Source organism: Schistocerca americana, chromosome 1 (genome assembly GCF_021461395.2).
Source record: "Schistocerca americana isolate TAMUIC-IGC-003095 chromosome 1, iqSchAmer2.1, whole genome shotgun sequence".
Lineage (NCBI taxonomy): Eukaryota > Metazoa > Arthropoda > Insecta > Orthoptera > Acrididae > Schistocerca > Schistocerca americana.
Window position 1 is genome coordinate 386097729 of NC_060119.1, and position 26241 is coordinate 386123969.

The 26241-nt window shown below is 40.3% G+C and overlaps 1 protein-coding gene across 2 annotated transcripts in view; it reads right to left on the reverse strand.

The window, feature by feature from the left end:
* LOC124601397 (JNK1/MAPK8-associated membrane protein-like) overlaps positions 1–26241 on the reverse strand; it is a 112071-nt gene that overhangs the window by 47864 nt on the left and 37966 nt on the right. For both annotated transcript variants that reach the window (XM_047136242.1, XM_047136241.1), the window contains one exon: positions 8642–8811. In XM_047136242.1, coding sequence (XP_046992198.1) covers positions 8642–8811 — 170 coding nt within the window. The remainder of the gene's footprint in view (positions 1–8641; positions 8812–26241) is intronic.

Consider the following 26241-nt stretch of genomic DNA (forward strand, 5'->3'; position numbering starts at 1 on the left):
CCCTTCCCACCCCCCTTCCCCAGGATCCCTACCTATCAGGTGCCTGAGTGAGACGCCGGAGGTGGTTTGGTGTTAAATTGTCTCTCACAGAACGGACATTCCCACCTTCACTCTTGAGGTCCCTGAAGGAAATCTTGGCAACCCTATGGAAACGGCAAATGGTGAAGAATCAGTCACACTTGTTTCTGAGGGTTGTCTGAAAGATGTGGTGTGTGTTTTGTGTTAGTCATGAGTTATCTGTCGGTGTAAATCATGCTTTACAATACCCACCCCTTTAAAAATTGATACAAACCCTCCCATTTACATCCCGTCTCATAAAAGGTATAATGTATCCTATACAAAATAGAAAACTACAGACTACAGTATAATAGTCATTCAGTTCATCACATTATATTTTTCAGGAACCTAATATTCTTATTCCGTTTATTTAGTCTAAATTGGTATTTGTTTTATTGTCATATCCAGTTTTCCAAGTAACGATTACAGGATAGTTTAAGATTTTCGAAATAGATGACAGAATAGTTTAAGATTTGCACGGAATTCGGTGCAGGAATACTATTTTGGAAGAAACACCGAAAACAACTCGGGATCTAACAGCCGTCACTCTGCCCGTTAACGCAGAATGTTAATGTCCCTGGGGGATATATGACTCTGCCTGGGTCCCATGGATCAGATATTGACTTTTCCTGCACAATGGCAGACCAGTAGTTCTTTTTAAATTTCTTTTGGAAGTCTTCCCAAGAGGAAAAATTTTCAATATTTGTGCTTCCTCATTCTGAGGCCTCTTCTAGTAGGTACCCCACAGCAAATTCGATCTTTTTAGAATCTTCCCAATTCTTTGGCAAAGCTTGATTGAATCTTTTAAAAAAATGGGTTGGATGTACATCCCCGTCTGGCTTAAATGTAGGAAATTGCCTGGATAATCCTGAATTAGCCCCCCATTGTAGATCAGTCATTACCTCACTAGTTAATACTGCATTATGTGAAGTTACCCCTTTGCCTATTTTATTCTGGATAAGTTTGAATTCTTTCCACAGGTCATCTATAACTTTTTTGGTATCACTATGTTCAGAAGATAGAATAGGAGATAAGTTTCCGGCTGTTACTTTCTCTGATTACACCTGTAATTTATGATTGAATTATTGGCATTAACTTATCTTGCTTTTCAACACTCTCTTTTAAAGTATGCAACCCCTGCTTTACAGCATCAAACTTAACATTGCATATATTTTCAAATGATCCTAACTTTTCATTAATTTCAGATTCGACTATATTACATTTTTCCTCAATATCAAATTCTAATTTCTTTGTCAAACCCTGAAATTGATCATTCTGTTTCTGATTAAAGTCTGTGAACAGTTGATTTACATGGATGTCCAAGGAATTGGTTGATTCCTTCTTTAAGTCTAATTTCAAATCCTCTACTTTACTATTTAAGGTGTTAAATTCAGTCTTTAAAGCCTCCATGCCTTCGCACTGATTATTACATTCTCTGCTTTGAAAGTCCACCTCGGCATTTAACAAACCTAGATTTGCCGCCTGACTATTTAGGACATCCCTTTGAGCATTTAAAAGTTCCACTCTGGGCATCTAGTTTAGAATTTAACTGCAGACTCCGAGTATTTAAAGCTTCATTTAATTGAGCTTTTACTGAGTCTAACTTAAGAGTCTGAGGTTTGATTAGATTTACTAACACAAACCAGTCTGGCCCTTCTTTACTAATTTTCATAGCCATGACTGGTTCTGAAGTTTCCCCAACTTGCTGTTCATTATCCATATTCTTATGAGCTTTAGGTCTAGTAAGCATTTAAAAATTAACTTTAAGTATAATAACTACACTAATAAAGTTCATTCAACAGTTTATAACATGTCGTATTGAAACAATAAAGTTCTGTTTCACGCTAATTCGACATAGAATTTGGGCTGCGTCGGTGAGCGGATGTGGAATCGGCATCAGTAAACAGCAACTGGTGCTGGTGGCATTGGATGTTGGTTTCCACATCTGCATACCCAGGATGCATGTGAGAGCTCTATATTCCCCACACCGGATCTTCTTAGTCATATTGTTCCAGGCGTACCTCTTCTTAGTCTAATACGTCGAGATCTTCTCTCCAGTTTTTCACGTAGTGACTTTCCCACGTCTTCTCCCTAATTTGCATTTACAAATTCTCTCAATCTGATATTTGGGCAGAATCTAATTCCGTGAAATGATTCTCTTGTCTTGTTACGCTCAGTTGCTACGGCAACATTTGATAGCTTTTTCTCTCTTTCTCGTCTCAAAATTCCTTTTTTCTTCGGTCCTGTCACGGTCGCCACGTTCTAGCATTTTTCGTGACTAAGGGTGTATGAAGTGTATGTGCAAACTCCCCACTTCTCTTACACGAGTTGACTTAGCTGGGAATGCGCAGCCGATCTTCTTCTCTGGATGGTTGTCTTCTGGAATCTCTACAAATTTCTTCTCTGAAGAATGATGTTAGTCACAGGAACCTTTAAGACTCTCTCTCTCTCTGTGAAATAATGAGGTACTCGAAGAATACTTTTCAACATCTAGCGGTATATTTGAACTTCCACAAAGAACAAAATTCACACTTCTCACATAAACAATTGACTTCTTGTAAGTCACCCATGTCGTTTCACATTAGAAACAAGTAAGTTACATTTACAACAGAGTTGTCTTGCTAACCATGGCTCTATTATATAGGAATCACACACACGTCTTGCCTCCAGCAAGTCCAAATTAAGAGTTTTTTTTTAGACTTCAGAATCTCAATTGTTCTTGTTATTTATAACAATGGTCACTGCTACAATTAGCACAGAATAACCTAGAAGTTCAACAGTTCTTCCATAGATTTTCACTAGAACTTCCACGGATCACCAGACAAGTACTTGTTGGTGCCGTTTGTCTGCCACGTCTGACTTCTGCTTGCAACTGATTTCACACCTGCACACAAATGGTTCAAATGGCTCTGAGCACTATGGGACTTAACATCTATGGTCATCAGTCACACCTGCACACACAAACATGTGACGCACAGTAGGTAGGATTCTAGCATCCAACTCTCACATATTGTGTGTTCAAGATGGCAGAAGGCTGAGTGGTTCTAGAGTTTACGCAGAAATTCTCGAAACACTACACTATACTTGCAGTGAAGTGTAACATTTACTGCAGCAGCTCAACATGGAGGTTGAGCCACATGCACTCCAGTGACAAGGCTTTATGTCTTGCTTATACACTATTTTGACTCTCTAGTGCATGTCACAGTAGCCTGTTACGAGTTTTCAGCTGACAAGTGGACAATCATACAGAGAGAGTGTAGCAAGGCTACAAGGTCTGTCCAGAGACTGTCGTTTTCAGTGTGCTAACTCCCGGTGCAAACAATCATACACTGTGTCTTTAATTCACGACATAATCCTCATCCACTCACCTGATGAAGATCACTTCAAGTTAAGGATCCCTCATTGTATGTGTCTCTCTCTATCGCTAGGGCTTTTGAACAATCAATTAGAATCTTGGGAGAATTGCAGGACCGGTGTCAGATGTTTGCCATGCAACCAACTCAACAGATGCAATCTCAAGCTCGGCCTTCACACTGGCCCAAGTCACTTCCCACAGGCAAAGGCAATGCGGGGAGGCGACGTCCCCTACAGCTACCCTACTACAGCAACTGTTTCGTGATGCATCAGTATCAGCAGTGCTTCTATCACCTTGCTAAATGCTTGCCCCATGGAAAGACAGGTCACAGGGCAGGAGTCTGCCACTCACCTCCCAAAATGATCATCGATTGTGCTCCCCTAGACCATCTGGATTCAGGATCAGATGAGGCATCCACTGTTCTCTCTCCTGATGTACTACACGTACATGATGATGTTCTGATCTCAGATAGAATTCTCACGCTAATAGTAGCTGACAACCCACTGCAACTGGTTTTGCAACTCGATACGGGCTTGTCAACAACCATTGTTGATTGGGAAACATATCGCTGACTAGGCTTACTTTCACTCCAGGCAACCTCCAAACAACTTAAGAGCTACAGCAACAGCACCACCAGGCCAAAAGTCGAGTTTTGCGCATGAGTTCAGTACCAGACGGCCTCATTAAAAATAGCTCATTTTCTTATGGTCAACACACAGGGGCAATGTAAATTTTGGGGTTAGATCTATTTCAACAGCATGGGGTTGGAAGTCCATGCTTCTGTTAAAAAGTGCCCAACCTTTTGTGGCCAGCTCATACTTGAGGAATCTTTTTTCCAAATATGAATCAGTTTTTTCATGTTCCTTGATCGGCATCACGTGATTTGAAGCACACATCACACTCCTCCCCATGGCTACACCCCATTTCTTTAAAACACACAATGTTCCTTTTGCACTGGGGGATAAGCTTCAGAATAAGCTCTAATGTCTACAAGATGAGGGCTCTTGTCCCAGTATACAACAGCAAGGGGGTCGCCCCCATAGTCATTGACGAGAAACCTAATGGTTTGCTATGGATTTGAGAGTTGAAAACTATGATTAATGCCCAGTCCCTTGTGGATGCCTACCCAATACCTAAAGTGGAAGACATCACAAAAATTGATTTGCGCAATGCATGTCTGCAACTCCCACTTGATGTGTCACACAGAAACATCTTTGTCATCAATACTCCATTTGGAATTTTCTGGTACATCTGGCACCTTTTTGGCATTGATAACGCACTGGCCATCTTTCAAGGTTACTTAGAGTATCTTACCTGAGAGCTGCTGGACCGGCCAACTACTTAAGACTACATTATTGTCCCTAGTAAAAATACTCAGGAATTAGCCGCCCATTTAGGCTTCTTATTTCAAGTGGGGATGCATTTTCACTGGATCAGGTGTCCAGCCCACACCCCATTACATACATGCCAGCAGAAACTTGTGGTCCCCAGCAACAATAAACCAACTAAAATCCATGATGGGACAATTCAACTACTACAGGAAATTCATTCCTCATGTGACAGCTATCACTGAACCAGTTTGCCAGCTACTGTAGAAGCAGATGAAGTGGTGCCGGACTGCCACGTGTGACACGGCTTTCTAGGATCTCAAACAAGCTCTTCTTTTTCCAACATGTAGCACAGTATATAATCCGTCCATGTAGCAGCAGACGCATCACACTACAGCAGCCCTTCCCATGCAGTCGAAGAGGTAGAATGACCTGTTACATTTGTCTCCAAGATGCTAACACAAGCACAATATAATTGCAGTTGAACAGGGAAGCAAGCCCTGTCTATTATCTTCACCCTGAAGAAGTTCCACAACTACCTGTCTGGCACACATTTTACTTTACTGACAGACTATAAACCTCTTTTGCCACTTTTCAAGGTCTTCTCCAATATTTCCACTAGAACAGAACATCATTTCCACTGATGGGCACTGTTCCTGTCAGGTACACTTATGATATACACTACAGGTCCATGGTGCAACATGCTAATGTTGACATTCTCTCAAGACTACTCCAGGACCAAGACCTGGAGATTGAGTTGGAGTTAGAGATCTGTTTGCACACAGATTCCAAACCCAAAGTAGTGGTGGCCAACTTCCCTTTTTGTTGCCCATTGACCTTTAGAAGACCCAGTCATCATCGAAGTCATCCAATTAGTGAACCATGGATGACCAACAGATCGTAAACAATCTGACCACCCAGAATTCCAAGCCTACTAGTATTGTCGAAGCAAACTATCAGCACTCAAAAGCCTCCTACTATTTCAGGTGGACAACTGTCATACCTGAGTGGTAATTCCATGAACCCTCAGACAAAGTATCCTGCAGTTCCTTTACGAAGGTCATTGGGAAACAGTCCTAAGCAATAGACCAGCTTGCCACCATGTAAACTGAAGCAATATTGACAACAATATCATGAAAATAATTGCTCCACATACTACCTGTCAGACAAAACAGGCCACTCCTGTGTGATGATATTTTCCCCGGCTGGCTACATCATCACGACGGTATCTCCTCCACTTGAACTTCAATGGCTCTTTCTTCAAATAATCCTAATTACTTGCCATTAATGCAGACAATGGTTTCCAATGTGTGTCCTGCAAATCTTCTACATCTCTGGAAGAAAACAATCCAAGCACTGGTCCGCATCTTTTCTATCCAGGGGCTCCCAAAAACCACTGTGCCCAATAATAACTCACAATTCACAGGTGCTGAATTTGGCACTTTCTGTTCAGATAATGGCATTGCCTGTGTTTACATGACATATTTCCAGCCACAGTCTGGTGGAGAGGTTGGTGCATAAATTCAAGACACAAATGCCCAAGTGGCACCAGCACCACATTTTTCCTAACCTGCTACTGATCCACATCCTAAGATGAGCCTAGTCCAGCAAAAATACTGCTCGGTAGGCCGTATGATCACAACTCTCAATAATATACCGATTGGTCTTTTGCACCCCTTCCCATGATTGAACCGCCACCAACACTCCCTCTGGGATAACATCTGGACACTCATTTTCTCCAAAGGCCAACAACACTGGTGCTGGTGACTGTGATGCATCTCTTAGGTCTGGCAATGGTCAAAGTACAATGCCAACATGGCTTCAGGTGCCACAAGCACATCAAGCAAGTGCACCCACACAGTACGACAAACCCTCTGATGAAAATCTCTCACAGTTTTTTGTCCCAGGGTCAGACACCTCAACACTCAAGACCATCAACAATAAACTCTACCCACCTCTACTCTGATGACCCAGGTGCCCACAACCATAGAAGCTGACAGCAGCCTTCCAGGTTCACCAGTTCCATGGACCACCAGCAGGGACCCCACCACTTTCAGGGATTTAGACTCGTGCAACACCTTCTTAACCATCGGATGGGAGGGAGAGGGATGCTATATGTGGGCTATTCACCCTACTACATAGCAACCAACCATACACCAGTATTATGTGGATGACCTACATACCACAGTTGCAGCGGTCACTCCACCAGACGAAAGTCCGAAATTTCCTGACATCTGCCAGAAAAGTGTGCAGGTGCGTGATTGTCACCAGAGGCCACTGGCCTCAAGGATATACTTGCCTCCATGGTGTGATGTGACTGCAAATAGACCTGGCTGTATCCTGGTGCCTGCATGGTATTTAGGCCAGCACCCAGGCTGTGTCAGGTCAGTTCAGCCCTTTAAATTCTCTGGGCCAGGAACCAATTACAATAGCAGTTGATCAGTACGGGAATCATCAGGATCTTTGATGCCATACTCCAGCAAGCAATCTTCATTGTATGGGGCCACCATCATCATCACCTGGCATCGTCAAGATGTGGCCTTTGCACCAGAGACATGTCTGGACTTTGGTATTGGTTGTCATAGTGATTTGTATTATTAAGTTTTCAATTAAAGTGAACACATAAATAAACTTTGACATTTCCTTGGGGCTGTCCAACTAACAGCCACTTATTGGATAACTCAAGTGCTGACTGAACTTATCTATTTACTGTCCACGTGCAACTTACTACAAGGAGGAGATTCAGTTTATTTGCTTCACTGTCAATAAACTTGTCCAGTATTGTGTATCTGATTTGTGTTCCTGTTGCACCTGCAGTGGCACAGTATATATCAGGAACAGACACTAATAACAAATCTTACCATTTTTAACACTTCCTAAAACATACTACACTGTAACTTGCAAATATTTATATTTGGAATAAACTGATGATAAATAACTTCATAATAAATATTTACTTCAACATATTATAACTATAACAACATGCCATTTTTTATATTTAATTATATTCTTGGTACAATTTTATTAATGTAGATGTGAAAATAAATAATAATGTTAAAGTGCCCATGGCTGCAAAACCATTGTGAGTAAATAAAGATGGCAGCAGTGGTGGTGGTGGTGGTGATAATGATAATGATAATAATAATAATAATAATAATAAGCATGGTTCAGGGCTAAGACCAAGAGAGGTCTCATTGAGATTGTTTGCACTTACAATTCATTCCCTTCTGCACACTCATATTAAAGTGCAAAACCTTTGATCTTTGTCAGTGTCACACCTCTGGTATGATGAGCAGACAACTCTTCAAATCAAAAGGTTCTACATGATATTTAATAGCTTGATTAATAACACGGTCTAAAACAGAAACTATGAGTGAATGTTTACTCGCCATACAGAGAACACTGAAACATGTGGAGGCCTTCACTAAAAACTACAACTGGGATATGTGACAGGGAGCAAATCAAGCAGAAGCACATATATCCACGACAGAGACCACACCTTTTTTTTTTCATAATGACAGCTTTCCTGCACGTTGATCAAACATTCATATATACTCGTTAGTTATTCTGTACCTTCTACAGAGTGCTGTTCCTCTTTCATATGACTTTACATTGCATCAGCAAGTAAAAAATCAGCTGAAAGGTAAGGCAGTTTCTATAGCCTAAGAAGTCTTGTGATAGTGAGATAATAAGTATGTCCCACTATTGAAATATCAAAGAAACATTGGTATGCAGACAGCTTTTGAATAATGAAAGGAATGTAGCTTATTTCAAGAAAGTAAAATAAACATATTTGCATCATGAATGCGCACTTTTTGACTGAATCCAAACACAGTTCCAAAATACTAAAATTATTTCTTATTTAATTACAATACTACTATACTCATTAAAGAATACCTACATATCAGACCTCCAAATATGGCATGTATGAGAGCTAGTGTTGGGAAAAAGTAGAGTGCTGCATATATAGACATTTTTCCATCTTTGGGAAGGAATCTGCGAGCTAGCCAGGGCCGAAAAACTAACATCAACAGCACTGACATTGCATAGAATATGAATACCATTGTATACCTGAAAAGAAAAACAGGTGTTTTAGTTTCACTAACATCCATGTAGTGGTAATTTTAAGTATTTTAACACAGCATTTACATGTATCAGACTGAGAGGAACTGCAAGTTTTCTCAGTACAAGCTTGATAACATTATTATATTCATATTGTGCAATGTTTTCTTCTTCAGAACCAGAAGACAATGTGGAAAAGTGATGGTAGTTGCATGATTAATAAAAATATAGACAGTAAGCCATCAAAATTAAGAAAACCATCTTAAAGAAACGAAAGAATGTACTTATGGCAAGGAAAGTTCTGGCAGAATGTAAATAATTTAGGAGTAGGACAGCACTTCCCAAAATGTAAAAGAGTTGAGTTGTCGAAAAAAAAAAAAAAGGATGAAAACTTGCTAGCATTCAGACAAATCGCTGTGTGTGTGTGTTCATGCAGTGCACAATGATAATGACATTAAAGCATGGTTTGTTAGTGGGGACAAGACGGGAGAGGGAGACTGTTGGGTAGAGGGTGTGGGTGCAGTGGGTTGGTGGAGACTGAGACCAGGAGGACTGGGGAGTGCAGCACAAGTTGCAAGATAACTCCCATCTGAGTAGTTCAGAGATGCTGGTACTGGAGGGAAGTATCCAGATCACATGGGTTGTGAAGCAGTCATTGAAGTCAAGCATATTGTTCTCAGCAGGGTGTTATGCTACTGAGTAGTCAACTCTGCCTCCCAGTCCACTCTTCCACATCATCACCATCATCATGTTTTGTACAAACTCCTCAGCTCCACTGTTCGTGTGCCATTGGGCACACGTGCAGGCCAGTATCTGTATGAAGATCACTGTGAGATTACCTATGTTTATTTTCTGACATTTCATTGAGCCAGTGTTGTCAGATATCCAAATCCATAACTCTCATGAATATAGTTGTCTTTGTTGATATAGTTTTGTTCAGAGTTACAAGTCCACAGCTTCACATGATGTCTGTAATACTGTAGTTTGAATTATACAGAAAATACTTTACTGAATGTTTGTTTATGCGTCAATCTCACCAATATGGGTAACATCAGTATTGGAACACAAATCATTATTTAAACCAAAAATATAGTTCCATCATACAGTACGTAAAACCAAAAATTTCTCTTCAGACACTAAATCTTCTGACTCGGTTGTCCTCAAGCCATTCCCTATTTCAGCTGAAAATAATAAATATGTTTTATCAATTACTAAACACTTTTCATGTTTCTTGATTATGACTTTTTTGCAGATATGACTGCAGAAATAGTTGCCAAAGCTTTTTTGACATGTATTATTTTGCCATTTGGAAGCCCTGGAGCCATTATAACAGATCAAGGAAGTGTTTCCTTAACATCTCTTTTCACAGTTTCACAAATTATTAAAGATCAAGGAATGGTGAGATACCCCACTGCATAACAACAGAAAGGACTGCATGGAGCTTGTCTATAAAATGATTCTCAAACTGATGTCATGTTATATGAATCAGAGCCATACTAGCTGTGATAGGCTGCTGTCCTACACTGTGTCTTCATGTATTGTGAAAGAGCATGAATGTATTGACTGTATTTTGTACACAATTATATATTAATGTAAAATATGTTCACTATTAGAATTAGATATGTTGCCTCCAGATATTGATGCTACAATGATAAAACAGCTGTCCCCGTGCTTAAGAACTGTCTGGAAACAGATACAGGCTAGCAAATCCAGTGCTGCTGCTAATCAAGTTAAATGGAGTCAAAATGCAACTGTTCAAGAGTATAAGCCTGGACTATGGGTGCTGCTTAACAATCTGGCTTCAAAATTGGGGAAGACTAAAATATTCACTCCTGTTTGGGAAGTCCTTACACAATATTATGATTGCCTCACCAGTACAATGTAGTGTTACGCCTACCACAGCGAATATTGCGGTGTATCATGACCGGTTGCAACCTTACCACAGACGACATGATAATAACTGACAGAAATCAGCTGAAACAACACCCAAGAGCCGTTAAAGCCAGCCACACACTCCAAAGCTACATACTAGTCAGCAGTCTTTTGTTATGCATCTTTAAAATCTTTGAACAGCACCTCTGTGACATCAATGTTGCAAGGACTAGCAGCTATCATTGAGAGGTTACCTGGATTAATACAGTTATTGTTGGCTGCCAGAATAGTTACTATTTCCAATTATATTTAATTAATGATTAAAATGTTCACAATTAAATTCATAATTTATTCATTTTGTCCCTTATAGAATAGTCAAAATACCATTATAGTGTCCGGTACTATTGTGAGAACTGAGTGAAATGTTACAACTGTTTTTGCGGTGTACATTTGATGAAAATGTTTCTTTTCTGTCCAAACAACGGAAACTCCGGGTCTGAATATCAACTATGAAAGTTAAAGGATAGATTGCTACTCAGCATAAAGATGACACGTTGAGATGCAGACAAATGACTGTTACAGATTTAGCTTTTGGCCAAAGCTTTCTTCAGAAAAGAAAATACATACACATTCATTCACACAAGAAAGCACACTCCACACATATGATGACCACCTCTGGCAGTTCAGACCAGAATTTCTGCCCTGTTCATGTAATTGATGAGACTAATAATCTTAGCTTCAGCATATAATGGATGATGTAACAAATGCCCTTTACCTTAGTACATGTATTGGTATAGTCTCCAGAAGCACATGGTATAGTTTTGTAGCAACAGAGACACAGTAGCGAATATGCTTGTACACAGTGGCAGGCAAGAGATATGAGAGTCGATCAGACTAAGATTCCTTTCAACTGAAGGTTTCCTTCTAAAAGAAATCTTTGAGTTTTTATCTGTTAAAAGGGGCAACAGTCTGGATGATTGACTGATCTGGCCTTGTAACATTAACCAAAACGGCCTTGCTGTGCTGGTACTGTGAACGGCTGAAAGCAAGGGGACACTACAGCCGTAATTTTTCCCAAGGACATGCAGCTTTACTGTATGATTAAATGATGATGACGTCCTCTTGGGTAAAATATTCCGGAGGTAAAATAGTCCCCCATTCGGATCTCCGGGCAGGGACTACTCAAGAGGACGTCGTTATCAGGAGAAAGAAAACTGGCGTTCTACGGATCGGAGCGTGGAATGTCAGATCCCTTAATCGGGCAGGTAGGTTAGAAAATTTATAAAGGGAAATGGATAGGTTAAAGTTAGATATAGTGGGAATTAGTGAAGTTCGGTGGCACGAGGAACAAGACTTTTGGTCAGGTGATTACAGGGTTATAAATACAAAATCAAATAGGGGTAATGCAGGAGTAGGTTTAATAATGAATAAAAAAAATAGGAGTGCGGGTTAGCTACTACAAACAGCATAGTGAACGCATTATTGTGGCCAAGATAGACACAAAGCCCATGCCTACTACAGTAGTACAAGTTTATATGCCAACTAGCTCTGCAGATGATGAAGAAATAGATGAAATGTATGACGAGATAAAAGAAATTATTCAGGTAGTGAAGGGAGACGAAAATTTAATAGTTATGGGTGACTGGAATTCGTCAGTAGGAAAAGGGAGAGAAGGAAACATAGTAGGTGAATATGGATTGGGGGGAAGAAATGAAAGAGGAAGCCGCCTTGTAGAATTTTGCACAGAGCATAACTTAATCATAGCTAACACTTGGTTCAAGAACCATAAAAGAAGGTTGTATACCTGGAAGAATCCTGGAGATACTAAAAGGTATCAGATAGATTATATAATGGTAAGACAGAAATTTAGGAACCAGGTTTTAAATTGTAAGACATTTCCAGGGGCAGATGTGGATTCTGACCACAATCTATTGGTTATGAACTGCAGATTGAAACTGAAGAAACTGCAAAAATGTGGGAATCTAAGGAGATGGGACCTGGATAAACTGAAAGAACCAGAGGTTGTAGAGAGTTTCAGGGAGAGCATAAGGGAACAATTGACAGGAATGGGGGAAAGAAATACAGTAGAAGAAGAATGGGTAGCTTAGAGGAATGAAATAGTGAAGGCAGCAGAGGACCAAGTAGGTAAAAAGACGAGGGCTAGTAGAAATCCTTGGGTAACAGAAGAAATATTGAATTTAATTGATGAAAGGAGAAAATATAAAAATGCAGTAAGTGAAACAGGGAAAAAGGAATACAAACGTCTCAAAAATGAGATCGACAGGAAATGCAAAATGGCTAAGCAGGGATGGCTAGAGGACAAATGTAAGGATGTAGAGGCTTGTCTCACTAGGGGTAAGATAAATACTGCCAACAGGAAAATTAAAGAGACCTTTGGAGAGAAGAGTACCACTTGTATGAATATCAAGAGCTCAGATGGCAACCCAGTTCTAAGCAAAGAAGGGAAGGCAGAAAGGTGGAAGGAGTATATAGAGGGTTTATACAAGGGCGATGTACTTGAGGACAATATTATGAAAATGGAACAGGATGTAGATGAAGATGAAATGGGAGATAAGATACTGCGTGAAGAGTTTGACAGAGCACTGAAAGACCTGAGTCGAAACAAGGCCCCCGGAGTAGACAATATTCCATTGGAACTACTGACGGCCGTGGGAGAGCCAGTCCTGACAAAACTCTACCATCTGGTGAGCAAGATGTATGAGACAGGCGAAATACCCTCAGACTTCAAGAAGAATATAATAATTCCAATCCCAAAGAAAGCAGGTGTTGACAGATGTGAAAATTACCGAACTATCAGTTTAATAAGTCACAGCTGCAAAATACTAACGCGAATTCTTTATAGACGAATGGAAAAACTGGTAGAAGCGGACCTCAGGAAAGATCAGTTTGGATTCCGTAGAAATGTTGGAACACGTGAGGCAATACTAATCTTACAACTTATCTTAGAAGAAAGATTAAAAAAGGCAAACCTACGTTTCTAGGATTTGTAGACTTAGAGAAAGCTTTTGACAATGTTGACTGGAATACTCTCTTTCAAATTCTGAAGGTGGCAGGTATAAAATACAGGGAGCGAAAGGCTATTTACAATTTGTACAGAAATCAGATGGCAGTTATAAGAGTCGAGGGGCATGAAAGGGAAGCAGTGGTTGGGAAAGGAGTGAGACAGAGTTGTAGCCTCTCCCCGATGTTATTCAATCTGTATATTGAGCAAGCAGTAAAGGAAACAAAAGAAAAATTCGGAGTAGGTATTAAAATTCATGGAGAAGAATAAAAACTTTGAGGTTCGCCGATGACATTGTAATTCTGTCAGAGACAGCAAAGGACTTGGAAGAGCAGTTGAACGGAATGGACAGTGTCTTGAAAGGAGGATATAAGATGAACATCAACAAAAGCAAAACGAGGATAATGGAATGTAGTCAAATTAAATCGGGTGATGCTGAGGGAATTAGATTAGGAAATGAGACACTTAAAGTAGTAAAGGAGTTTTGCTATTTAGGGAGTAAAATAACTGATGATGGTCGAAGTAGAGAGGATATAAAATGTAGACTGGCAATGGCAAAGAAATCGTTTCTGAAGAAGAGAAATTTATTAACATCGAGTATAGATTTAAGTGTCAGGAAGTCGTTTCTGAAAGTATTTGTATGGAGTGTAGCCATGTATGGAAGTGAAACATGGACGATAAATAGTTTGGACAAGAAGAGAATAGAAGCTTTCGAAATGTGGTGCTACAGAACAATGCAGAAGATAAGGCGGGTAGATCACGTAACTAATGAGGAGGTATTGAATAGGATTGGGGAGAAGAGAAGTTTGTGGCACAACTTGACTAGAAGAAGGGATCGGTTGGTAGGACATTTTTTGAGGCATCAAGGGATCACCAGTTTAGTATTGGAGGGCAGCATGGAGGGTAAAAATCGCATAGGGAGACCACAAGATGACTACACTAAACAGATTCAGAAGGATGTAGGTTGCAGTAGGTACTGGGAGATGAAGAAGCTTGTACAGGATAGAGTATCATGGAGAGCTGCATCAAACCAGTCTCAGGACTGAAGACCACAACAACAACAAGGAGTAATTTACGAAGAAGAGGTGGATAATGTAGTAGTTATTGCATTCTTGCAATTTCTACAAATTTTCTAAGCAAGAAGACAAGGCCTAGTGTGTTACAGTAGTTTTCAGTATATCCACTGTTCCCACTTTGTTTTGGAAAATACATAAACAGCAACAGGGTTTCAGGATGATACCAACAACCTACAGTATAATACATGATCTAGATCCATGTACTTCATAATTCAAACTGCCAGTCCACCTCAATTTCAATTTCATGCATGCAATGGCTAAATTCTGAATCTCAGCAATATTTAAATTTTCTATTGCAGTATTTTCTATTGAAGTATAGTGTGTCGATTCCCTTTTTAAGATATCTCTGTTTTGAAATCAAAATCTTTGGTTTCAGCACTTGTATTCTGTTGACCACATCTGATTTGTACATCAATGTCATATCTTAGCACAGCTAGTTGACCCACTATCACACATAATTTTCTTACCAACTTTATATCTCTATTAATATTTGTACTGCTGTATTTTTCCTTTTCCTTGTTTTTCACTAAAGAACAGAACAGAGATGAATCAAATAGTAGAAATCATTGAGCTTATCTGGTAGCTGTCACATATTGCAACTTTCAATGCCGAATTCAACTCGTGTCTGTATTCACTCTTAGAACCCAGCTGCCCGATGCCATGAGCTCAGTGCTGTTCCACAAATGAAGTGACAGCAAAAGCTGCACTGACGCACATATGTGCACACATCTGTGTTGTGCTATTGCATCTCATTCCAGATCATCTCTCCAGCTGTTGGTACATTAGCAGCCACACACAACTTTATTTCACTTATACCTGGTTTCTATCTGTTATCCTAATATCCATGAAACATCTTAGCGGCACTATTAATGATGGTGCTCTCTTCCTTCATGGTTGCACATTGTGATGATCCAGGGAATTACCTGACTAACATCTGAAAGTCGAAAATATGGTCTCTTACTGTAAGATACAAGGCCACTAATGCAAACCTTTATGCGAACTGAGAATATTAAGATTCTCATCACTTCTCATGATTCTGAGAATTTTTATTTCAATTCTCTGGCTCTAAATGTATACCAGTGTATATTGTTTTTCACATTACATTGGTGGAATAGTTCTTACACAAAGAAAAAAAGCGAATTGTTAAGAAGAGCAACTGTTTGTACTGTGGATCTGCATAATTGCAACACAATACTGAATTAAACATTATATGGTACCTTGATTACAACTGCAATTTTATTAATCAAACAAATATTTGCATATAGTTTTTATATATAGAGTTATTGTTATTGTAGACCCCATGAACCACAGACCTTGACGTTGGTGGGGAAGGTTTTAGGCCTTAGCGATACAGATAGCCATGCCGTAGGTGCAACCACAACCATCTGCTGAGAGGCCACACAAACATATGGTTCCTGAAGAGGGGCAGCAGACTTTTCAGTGGTTGCAGGGGCAACAGTCTGGATGATTGACTGATCTGGCCTTGTAACATCAACCAAACCAGCCTTGTTGTGCTGGTACTGCGAACGCCTGAAAGCACTGGGAAACTACATCCGTAATTTTCCCCGAGGACATGCAGCTTTACAGTATGATTATATGATGATGGTGTCTTCTTGGGTAAAATATTCTGGAGATAAAATAGTCCCCCATTCGAATCTCCAGCCAGAGACTACTCAGGAGGATGCCGTTATGAGGAGAAAGGAAATTGGTGTTCTACATATCGGAGTGTGAAATGTCAGATCCCTTAATAGGGCAGGTAGGTTAGAAAATTTAAAAAGGGAAATGGATAGATTAAAGTTAGATACAGTGGGAATTAGTGAAGTTCGGTGGCAGGAGGAACAGGAACAGGACTTCTGGTCAGGTAAATATAGGGTTATAAATACACACTCAAATACGGGTAATACAGGAGTAAGCTTAATAATGAATAAAAAAATAGGAACGCGGATAAGCTACTGCGAACAGCATAGTGAACGCATTATTGTAGCCAAGATAGACATGAAGCCCATGCCTACCACAGGAGTAAAAGTTTGTATGCCAACTACCTCCGCAGATGATGAAAAGATTGAAGAAATGTATGAATGTATGTAGTACTCATGTGAATAACTTCACACTTTTCTTTATTCTGGGTCAATTGTCACTTTTCGCACCATACAGATATCTTATCTAAATCATTTTGCAAGTCATTTTGATCATCTGATGACTTTACAAGACGGTAAATGACAGCATCATCTGCAAGCAATCTAAGACGGCTACTCAGATTGTCTCCTTTGTCGTTAACATAGATCAGGAACAATAGAGGCCCTGTAACACTCCCTAAGGGAACGCCGGATATTACTTCTGTTTTATTCGATGCCATTCCGTCTATTATTATGAACTGTGACCTTTCTGAAAGGAAATCGTGAATACAGTCACACAACTGAGGCAATACTCCGTAGGCACGCAGTTTGGTTAGAAGACGCTTATGAGGAACGGTGTCGAAAGTCTTCTGGAAATCTAAAAATATGGAATCAATTTGACATCTCCTATTGATAGCACTTATTACTTCGTGAGTATAAAGAGCTAGTTGTGTTTCACAAGAATGATATTTCCTGAATCCGTGCTGATTATGTGTCAATAAATCATTTTCTTTGAGGTACTTCACAATGTTCGAATACAGCATATGTTCTAAAACCCTACTGAAAATCAACGTTAGTGGTATAGGCCTGTAATTCAGCAGATTACTCCTACTTACCTTTTGGGGTATTGGTGTGACTTGACCAATTTTCCAGTCTTTAGCTACGGATCTTTCTGTGAGTGAGTGGCTGTATACAATTGCTAAATATGGAGCTATTTTATCAGCATACTCTGAGAGGAACCTGACTGGTATACAATCTCGAGCGGAGGCCTTGCCTTTATTAAGTGATTTAAGCCGCTTTGTTGCACCGAGGATATCTACTTCTATGTTTCTCATCTTGGCAGTTGTTCTTGATTGGAATTCAGGAATATTTACTTCTTCTTCTTTGGTCAAGGAGTTTCAGAAAACCGTGTTTAATAACTTTGTTTTAGTGGCACTGTCATAAGTGACTTCACCGTTGTTATCGCGCAGTGAAGGTATTGATTGCGTCTTGCCACTGGTGTGCTTTATTATGACCAGAATCTCTTTGGGTTTTCTGCCAGATTTTGAGACAGAATTTCATCGTGGAAATTATTAAAAGCATCTCGCATTGAAGTACACGCTATATTTCGAACTTCTGCAAAACTTTGCCAATCTTGGGGGATTTTGCGTTCTTTTAAATTTGGCATGCTTTTTTCATTGCTTCTGCTACAACGATCTGACATGTTTTGTAACACTTGGTTTAAGAATCATGAAAGAAAGTTGTATATGAGGAAGAGACCTGGAGACACTGGAAGGTTTCAGCTAGATTATATAATGGTAAGACAGAGATTCAGGAACCAGGTTTTAAATTGTGAGACATTTCCAGGGGCAGATGTGGACTCTGATCACAATTTGTTGATAATGAACTGTAGATTAAAACTGAAGAAACTGCAAAAGGAGATGGAACCGCGATAAACTGAAAGAACCAGGAGTTTGAAGAGAGTTTCAGATAGAGCATTAGGGAATGGTTGGAAGGAACAGGCAAAGAAATACAGTAGAGGAAGAATGGGTAGCTTGAGAGATGTAGTAGTGAAGGCAGCAGAGGATCAAGTAGGTAACAAGATGAGGGCTAGTAGAAATCCTTGGGTAACAGAAGAGATATTGAATTTAATTGTGAAAGGAAAGAGTATAAAAATGCAGTAAATGAAGCAGGCAAAAAGGAATACAAAGGTCTCAAAAATTAGATTGACAGGAAGTATAACATGGCTAAGCAGGGATGACTAGAGGACGAATATAAGGATGTAGAAGCATATTTTACTACGGGTAAGATAGATACTGCCTACAGGGAAATTAAAGAGACCTTTGGAGAAAAGAGAACCACCTGCATGAATATCAAGAGCTCAGATCTTAAACCAGTCCTAAGCAAAGAAGGGAAAGCAGAAAGGTGGAAGGAGTGTATAGAGGCTCTATACAAGAGCAATGTACTTGAGGGCAATACTATGGATATGAAGAGGATGTAGATCAAGACGAAACGGGAGATATGATACTGTATGAAGAATTTCACAAAGCACTGGAAAACCTAAGTCGAAACAAGGACCCGGGGGTAGACAACATTCCATTAGAACCAATGACAGCATTTGGAGAGCCAGCCGTGACAAATCTCTTCCATTTGGTGAACAAGATATATGAGACAGGCGAAATATGTTCAGACTTCAAGAAGAATATAATAATTCCAATTTCAAAGAAATCAGGTGTTGACAGATGTGAAAAATTACCAAATTATCAGCTTAATAAGTCACGGTAGCAAAATACTAACACAAATTCTTTACAAATGAATGTGAAAACTGGTAGAAGTCAACCTCAGGGAAGATCAGTTTGGGTTCCACAGAAATGTTGGAACATGCAAAGCAATACTAACCTACAACTTATCTTAGAATATAGGTTAAGGAAAGGCAAACCTATGTTTCTAGCATTTATAGATTTAGAAAAAGCTTTTGACATTGTTGACTGGAATACTCTCCTTCAAATTCTGAAGGTGGCAGGGGTAAAATACTAGAGCAAAAGGCTATTTACAATTTGTACAGAAACCAGATGGCAGTTGTAAGAGGCGAGGGCAAGAAAGGGAAGCAGTGGTTGAGAAGGGAGTGAGACAGGGTTATAGCTTATACCCAATGTTATTCAATCTGTATATTGAGCAAGCAGTAAAGGAAACAAAAGAAAAATTTGGAGTACGAATTAAAATCCATGGAGAAAAAATAAAAACTTTGTTGTTTGCCGATGACATTGTAATTCTGTCAGAGATGGCAAAGGACCTGGAAGAGCAGTTGAACGGAATGGACAGTGTCTTGAAAGGAGGATATGAGATGAACACCAACAAAAGCAAAATGAAAGTAATGGAATGTAGTCAAATAAAATCAGGTGATGCTGAGGAAATTAGATTAGGAAATGAGACACTCAAAGTAGTAAAGGAGTTTTGCTATTTCGGGAGCAAAACAACTGATGATGGTCGAAGTAGAGAGGATATAAAATGTAGACTGGCAATGACAAGAAAAGCATTTCTGAAGAAGAGAAATTTGTTAACATTAAGTATAGATTTTAGTGTCAGAAAGTCATTTCAGAAAGTGTTTATATTGAGTGTAGCCACGTATGGAAGTGAAACATGTATGGTAACTAGTATAGACAAGAAGAGAATAGAAGCTTCTGGTGCTACAGAAGAATGCTCAAGATTAGATGGGTAGATCAAGCAGCTAATGAGGAGGTTCTGAATACAATACAGGAGAAGAGGAATTTGCGGCACAACTTGACTAGAAGAAGGGATCAGTTGGTAGGATGAATACACTAAGCAGATTCAGAATGATGTAGGTTGCAGTAGTTATTAGGAGCTGAAGAAGCTTGCACAGGATACAGTAGCATGGACAGTTGCATCAAACCAGTCTCTGGACTGAAGACAACAATACTGTAGACTGAAACATATCTCATCTCCTGATGCTGCCTTACACAATCTGCATACTGATGGAAGTTACAATCCCCAAGGTTCCGCAGACACTAATTTTTAACTATGTATGATTAATCCAATATAATTTATGCTTTATGTATATTATTACAAATAAAGTAAGAGATCTGTAATGTGTAGAACCACATTTCAACGTGTACCATGTATGTCAAATGTCATGCTTGAAAGATAATTTTTCCATTTTTTACTCTCTAGCATATGTTTGTCTTTGTTAAGCAAAAAATTGTGGTGCATTACATTTGATGTATCTTGCGCAACCATGCTGATTTACCTATTTAAAAGATGTGTATATTTAAAAATACATTGTGTTGCACTAACATCTCTCCGAGGGCTTCACAATCCGTGGCCAGGCAGGCCACCTAGCAGCCTGTGAAATTCTGCTGCCAGGACCACAATCTCGGTGACTGGCATGGTGCAAAACCTTAGTCTGCCAAAACAGTGAGGTGAGTTACCTCATGCCTTGACCTGCTGCTGCACTGCCTTGATCCCTACGTGACCAGAGATCATAACAAAGATGAGAAAATCTGTACTAATATTTTGAATGCGAAAGTAACTCTGTATGTTATGCATTAATGACTAAATCAATGAAATTGAGTATGCAGATAGCTTGGTTACTTTGGAAAGTGTGTAGTGCATGATTTTTGTTGATCTCAAGAATATTACGCAAGTTACACAAAAATATTTACTCTTTGAAAAACTATTTACTCTTTGACACTCGAACTTTGTTATATTTGAGAAAATGCTATTCTTGTTTGATACGTTCAATGTAATGAATACAATAATTATACAATACTCAACATGTTTAACCCCTATTTCCATTCTAATATTATTAAAAGTGAAAATACGAGGGTTGTTTTCTAAGTAAGGGCCGTTCGCACGTATAGTCCCGTAGTTCACGCGGACGCCGCAACAAGCCACCGCGCCACTTGCCAGCTTCCTTCCCGTTCACACTGATGCAAGTTGCAGCTCTGTAGCTGACGTGTACGCATCACTGTGCTACTTTATAATGATTACGATTACTGAATCGCCCACCGCGTGCGAGATACGGTCAGTGATACGTTTTTTGACCGCGAGAAGCCTATCAGCTGCAGAAATTCATCGTCAGTTAACAGAAGTTTATGGCTTGAATGCAATGAGTGAAGGTAAAGTGTGTCAATGGGTTAGAGAGTTTAAAAATGGCCATCAAAACGTCCATGACGAAGAATGCTCAGGCCGGGCCTCTGTGATCACTGATGATTTGGTGGCTGCAGTCGAAACAAAGATTCGTGAGGACAGAAGATTCACGATTTCCACTCTTTCTTTGGAATTTCCACAAGTTTAAAGATCAGTTTTGTACAAAATTGTGTCTGAAAACCTAAATTTTAAGAAACTGTGTTCTTGGTGGGTACCCAGACGCCTCACGGAGGACCACAAAGGGAAGAGATTTGCCACTTCATTGGACTTTTTGATTCGTTACGAGGAAGAAGGGGATGACATGTTGAGTCAAATTGTCACTGGAGATGAAACATGGGTATCCCATATCACTCCTGAAACCAAGCGACAATCGATGGAATGGCGACACACAACCTCACCCGTCAAGGTCAAAGCCAAACCGACGCTGTCAAAGTGCAAGATTATGGCAACTGTGTTCTGGGACGGGCACGATGTTTTGCTAGTGGACTTTATGCCACGAGGAACGACAATCAACTCAGATGCCTACTGTGCAACTCTAAAGAAGCTCCGCAGAGCAATTCAAAACAAAAGGCGCGGCATGCTGACAAAAGGAGTTTTGCTCCCGCACGATAACGCTAGGCCTCACACCTCTCAAAAGACTCGGGATTTGATTGATTCTTTTGGCTGGGAAGTTTTGGACCATGCACCATACAGCCCCGACCTTGCTCCTAGCAATTTTCACCTTTTCCGGTACCTGAAACACCATCTTCGCAGGCAGCACTTCAATGACGATGATGAAGTGAAAGCGGCCGTGAACTCTTGGCTGACGGAGCAGGCGGCCGAATTCTTTGAAGAAGGAATTAAAAACTTAGTTGTATGGCATGACAAGTGCTTAAATAAACAAGGCAACTATGTAGAAAAATAGGTAAAAGTGTGTATAATCAGAAAATAAAAGTTTTTTTACAAAAGTATTTGTATCTTTTTTTAAAAATAAAAACGGCCCTTACTTAAAAAAACAAACCTCGTAACTCTCCCTGTTACACTTCCATGACTAAACTGCTGAACTGATTTGAATGGAATGTGGTATGTAGAGAGCTAGAACCTTGAGGAACAAAATAGGCTACTTTAGAAAGCAAAAATATCAACTCCTAAGAGGGTGTAACAGGAAATGGAGCATCTTTTTTTTACATCAGTGAACATAAATCATGTTAAAAACTTGTTAACTTTGTTGCATTATGTGTAGCAGCTGGAATACCACGATGCTTATATGTACCCTTTTGTACACATCCCTCTGCAGTGCTGCTGCATGTGATACCGTGTAGTGCATTGGGGCACTTGCGGAGAGAGGGTTCGATTCCCAGCGGGGTCAGGGATTTTCTCTGCCTCGTGATGACTGGGTGTTGCGTGATGTTAGGTTAGTTAGGTTTAAGTAGTTCTAAGTTCTAGGGGACTGATGACCATAGATGTTAAGTCCCATAGTGCTCAGAGCCATTTGAACCATTTGGAGAGAGGGTTGCACATCATAAGCTACACTTATCCAGACAGACAAACACATGTGGATGGCTGACGTTATTGCACGTAAAATAACTTATTCACCATCATTCATTATAACAAAATCACTGATATGAGAGCGCAGCTGCAAGGAAGAGCTAATTTACCATGAAGACTTACGGCCCAGACCAATGTGTGCAGGCAGATTTTTCCTAAAGATTTGGCTGTGGCCATAGGAATGACAATGGCTTTGGAAGAGATAGATATAGGGACCAAAGTTTGTGATAAAAATGGTATTTTTTCCACTGACATCAAATGTTGCTGTGATGGATGATCAGCCCATGATTGCAGTCAGCCACAGTGTAGGAAATGTGGAAAAGTAGGGCACTGGGAACCGGACTGTAGGCAGAACAGGGGACAGGATAAGAAGATACAGAATGGGAACAATCAATTGCTAAACAGCAATGGGAGACACAGGGTCCCACATGATGCTTCCTGTAACAACTGAAACACATGCAGAGGAAATTTGCTTAACTGGGTTAGCAGATGGAAGATAACACATACTTTTGTTAGAAACTGGTGTTCATGTGTCTGTGGAAAGCCTGAAACTCATGAGACAGAGTTGGTATAAGTTATGTGGAGTGGGAGGTAATTACGCGCATTTGTTGGGATCAGTGATACTGAGTTTTCCAGGTGCATGCAAATCATTTCCAAGAATGTATGGATATTTTCCATCATATAGGCCATGATGACTGCATGAATTTGGGATTAGATTTCCTGTGCATGCAGTGCACTACAACTGACCTTTGGCAACACATAGTAGAACTTGATGGGGTATCGTTTCGTCTGGGGAAAACAGTTGTCATTGTCACAATGCCTCATGGTCTGTCTCTCAAGCCAATGAAACGATTAAACCACATGGAAGGTCGCTAAAGATTAATATGTGTGATAAAGTTCTGCAAGGTATTGGGAAACTAATCACTCGAGTGTAGGAAAAGATTTGTCGATGAGTGTATTAAGTATGGTTGAGCCATTGAGAGAGAATGAGTAATGAGATAAAGCACAATTTTTTGTATGCAAGAATGTTGTATGCATATGGGAAATAGACAGTGAGCAGGTGATGCCTGTTGGAATAGATAATTTTGGGACCAAATACATGGACTTGTCTAAGGGTTTGTTGGTCTCGAATTTAGAGATTTTGGAAGAGGATGATCTGGATAGTGTGATTTTGGACCCTAAGAATTAGCAAGCTACCAGTATAACTCCAATATGAGAGAAAGTGAAACATTTAAAAGGAATGGAAAAACCAGTGATGGAGCAGTTGTTCATTACCATAAGTTTAGGGACCATTTTAGTCCTTGTGATTTTTTTGCTAGTGGCCCATACACAGAATTCCAACAGGGAATGAGTCACCAGTGTTCCATAAACTATATTGTGTACTGTATCACCTGCAGCCAGTGATGGACAAATTCATTAACCGACAATTATGGGATGGCATTATTGAAGAAAATATCAGTCGTTAGTGACCACTGGTGGTAACTGTGCCAAGAAAAAGCACTGGTGGTACCAGAGCTTATCATTTTTTGTTTGACTACAGATATCTTAATAGTCGCATGATTACAAATGTGTATTCAAGCCCAAATATAACAGGAACCTTAGAGAATTTGAAACAGTACATCGATTTTTCCACCGTGGGTCTGCAGAGTACCTATCATCAGCTAGAAGTAGCACCTGACAACCAGCCACAAACAGCTGTTAAAGTTCCTTCACGACACTACCAGTATCATGCTATGCCTTTGGGGTTGAAAAATTCACCAGCCACATTAAAATGTTTGTTGGATTGAGATTTGTAAGGACTAAAACCAAGATAGTGTATGGTGTAGTTAGATGATATAATTGTTTTCACAAAGGATATTGAGGAGCACATGCTAGTGTCAAAGTAAGTGATTAATAGAAAATCCAGAATGGAATGTAACAATATTATGAAAAGGAAAGTTGCCACTCACCATATAGCGGAGATTCTGAGTTGCAGATAGGCGCAACAAGAGGACTGTCACAAATAAGCTTTTGGCCAGCAAGGCCTTCAGCAAAAATAGCAGGCAAGCATGCAAACGCATGTGTGCGTACCCCCCCCCCCCTCACTCCCCCCCTCCCCACACACACACAATCACAGATGACTGCAGTCTCTAGCAACTGAAGTCACACTGGGAGCAGCAGCACCAGTGCAAGATGGGATTGACGACTGGGTGGGGGCAAGGAGGAAGCTGGGGCGGGGAGGGGGAGGAGAAGTAGGGTACGGACGAGGAAAAGTGAAGTGCTGCTGGGGAGCAGGCAAGGACAAGGCGGAGAAGTGGGGAAGGGGGGGCGGGTAGCAGAAAAAGAGAGAAGTAAAAAGACTGGGTGCGGCGGTGGAATGAGTGCTGTGTAGTGCTGGAATGGGAACAGGGAAGGGGTTGGATGGGTGAGGAAAATGACTAACAAAGGTTTAGGCCAGAAGGTTTATGGGAATGTAGGAAAGTTCCCACCTGCGCAATTCAGAAAAGCTGGTGTTTGTGGGATGGTTCCATACCGCACAGGCTGTGAAGCAGGCATTGAATTGAAGGATGTCATGCCGGGCAGCATGCTCAACAACAGGGTGCTCCATTTGTTTCTTGGCCACAGTTTGTCGGTGGCCATTCATGTGAGCAGACAGCTTGTTGGTTGTTATGTCCACATCGAATGCGGCACAGTGACTGCAGCTTAGCTTATAGATCGCATGACTGGTTTTACAGGTAGCCCTGCCTTTGATAGGATAGGTGATGTTTGTGGCCGGACTGGAGAAGTTGGTGGTAAGAGGATGTATGGGAAAGTTCTTGCATTTAGGTCTATTACATGGATATGAGCCATGAGGTAAGGGGTTGAGAGCAGAGGTTGTGTAGGAGTGGACAAGTATACTGTGTAGGCTTGGTGGATGATGGAATACTACTGTGGGAGGCGTGGGAAGGGTAGCGGGCGCGGCATTTCTCATTTCAGGGTATGACAAGTAGTAGTCTAAACCCTCGCAGAGAATGTAATTCAGTTGCTGCAGTCCTCGGTGTACTGAGTTACGATGGGAATCGTCCTCTGTGGCCGGATTGTGAGACTCTGGGAGGTGGTGGGAATCTGGAAAGATAAGGCGCAAGAGATTAATTTTTGTAAATGGTTGGGAAAATAGTTATGGTTGGTGAAGGCTTCAAGAAGACCCACGGTATATTTCGAG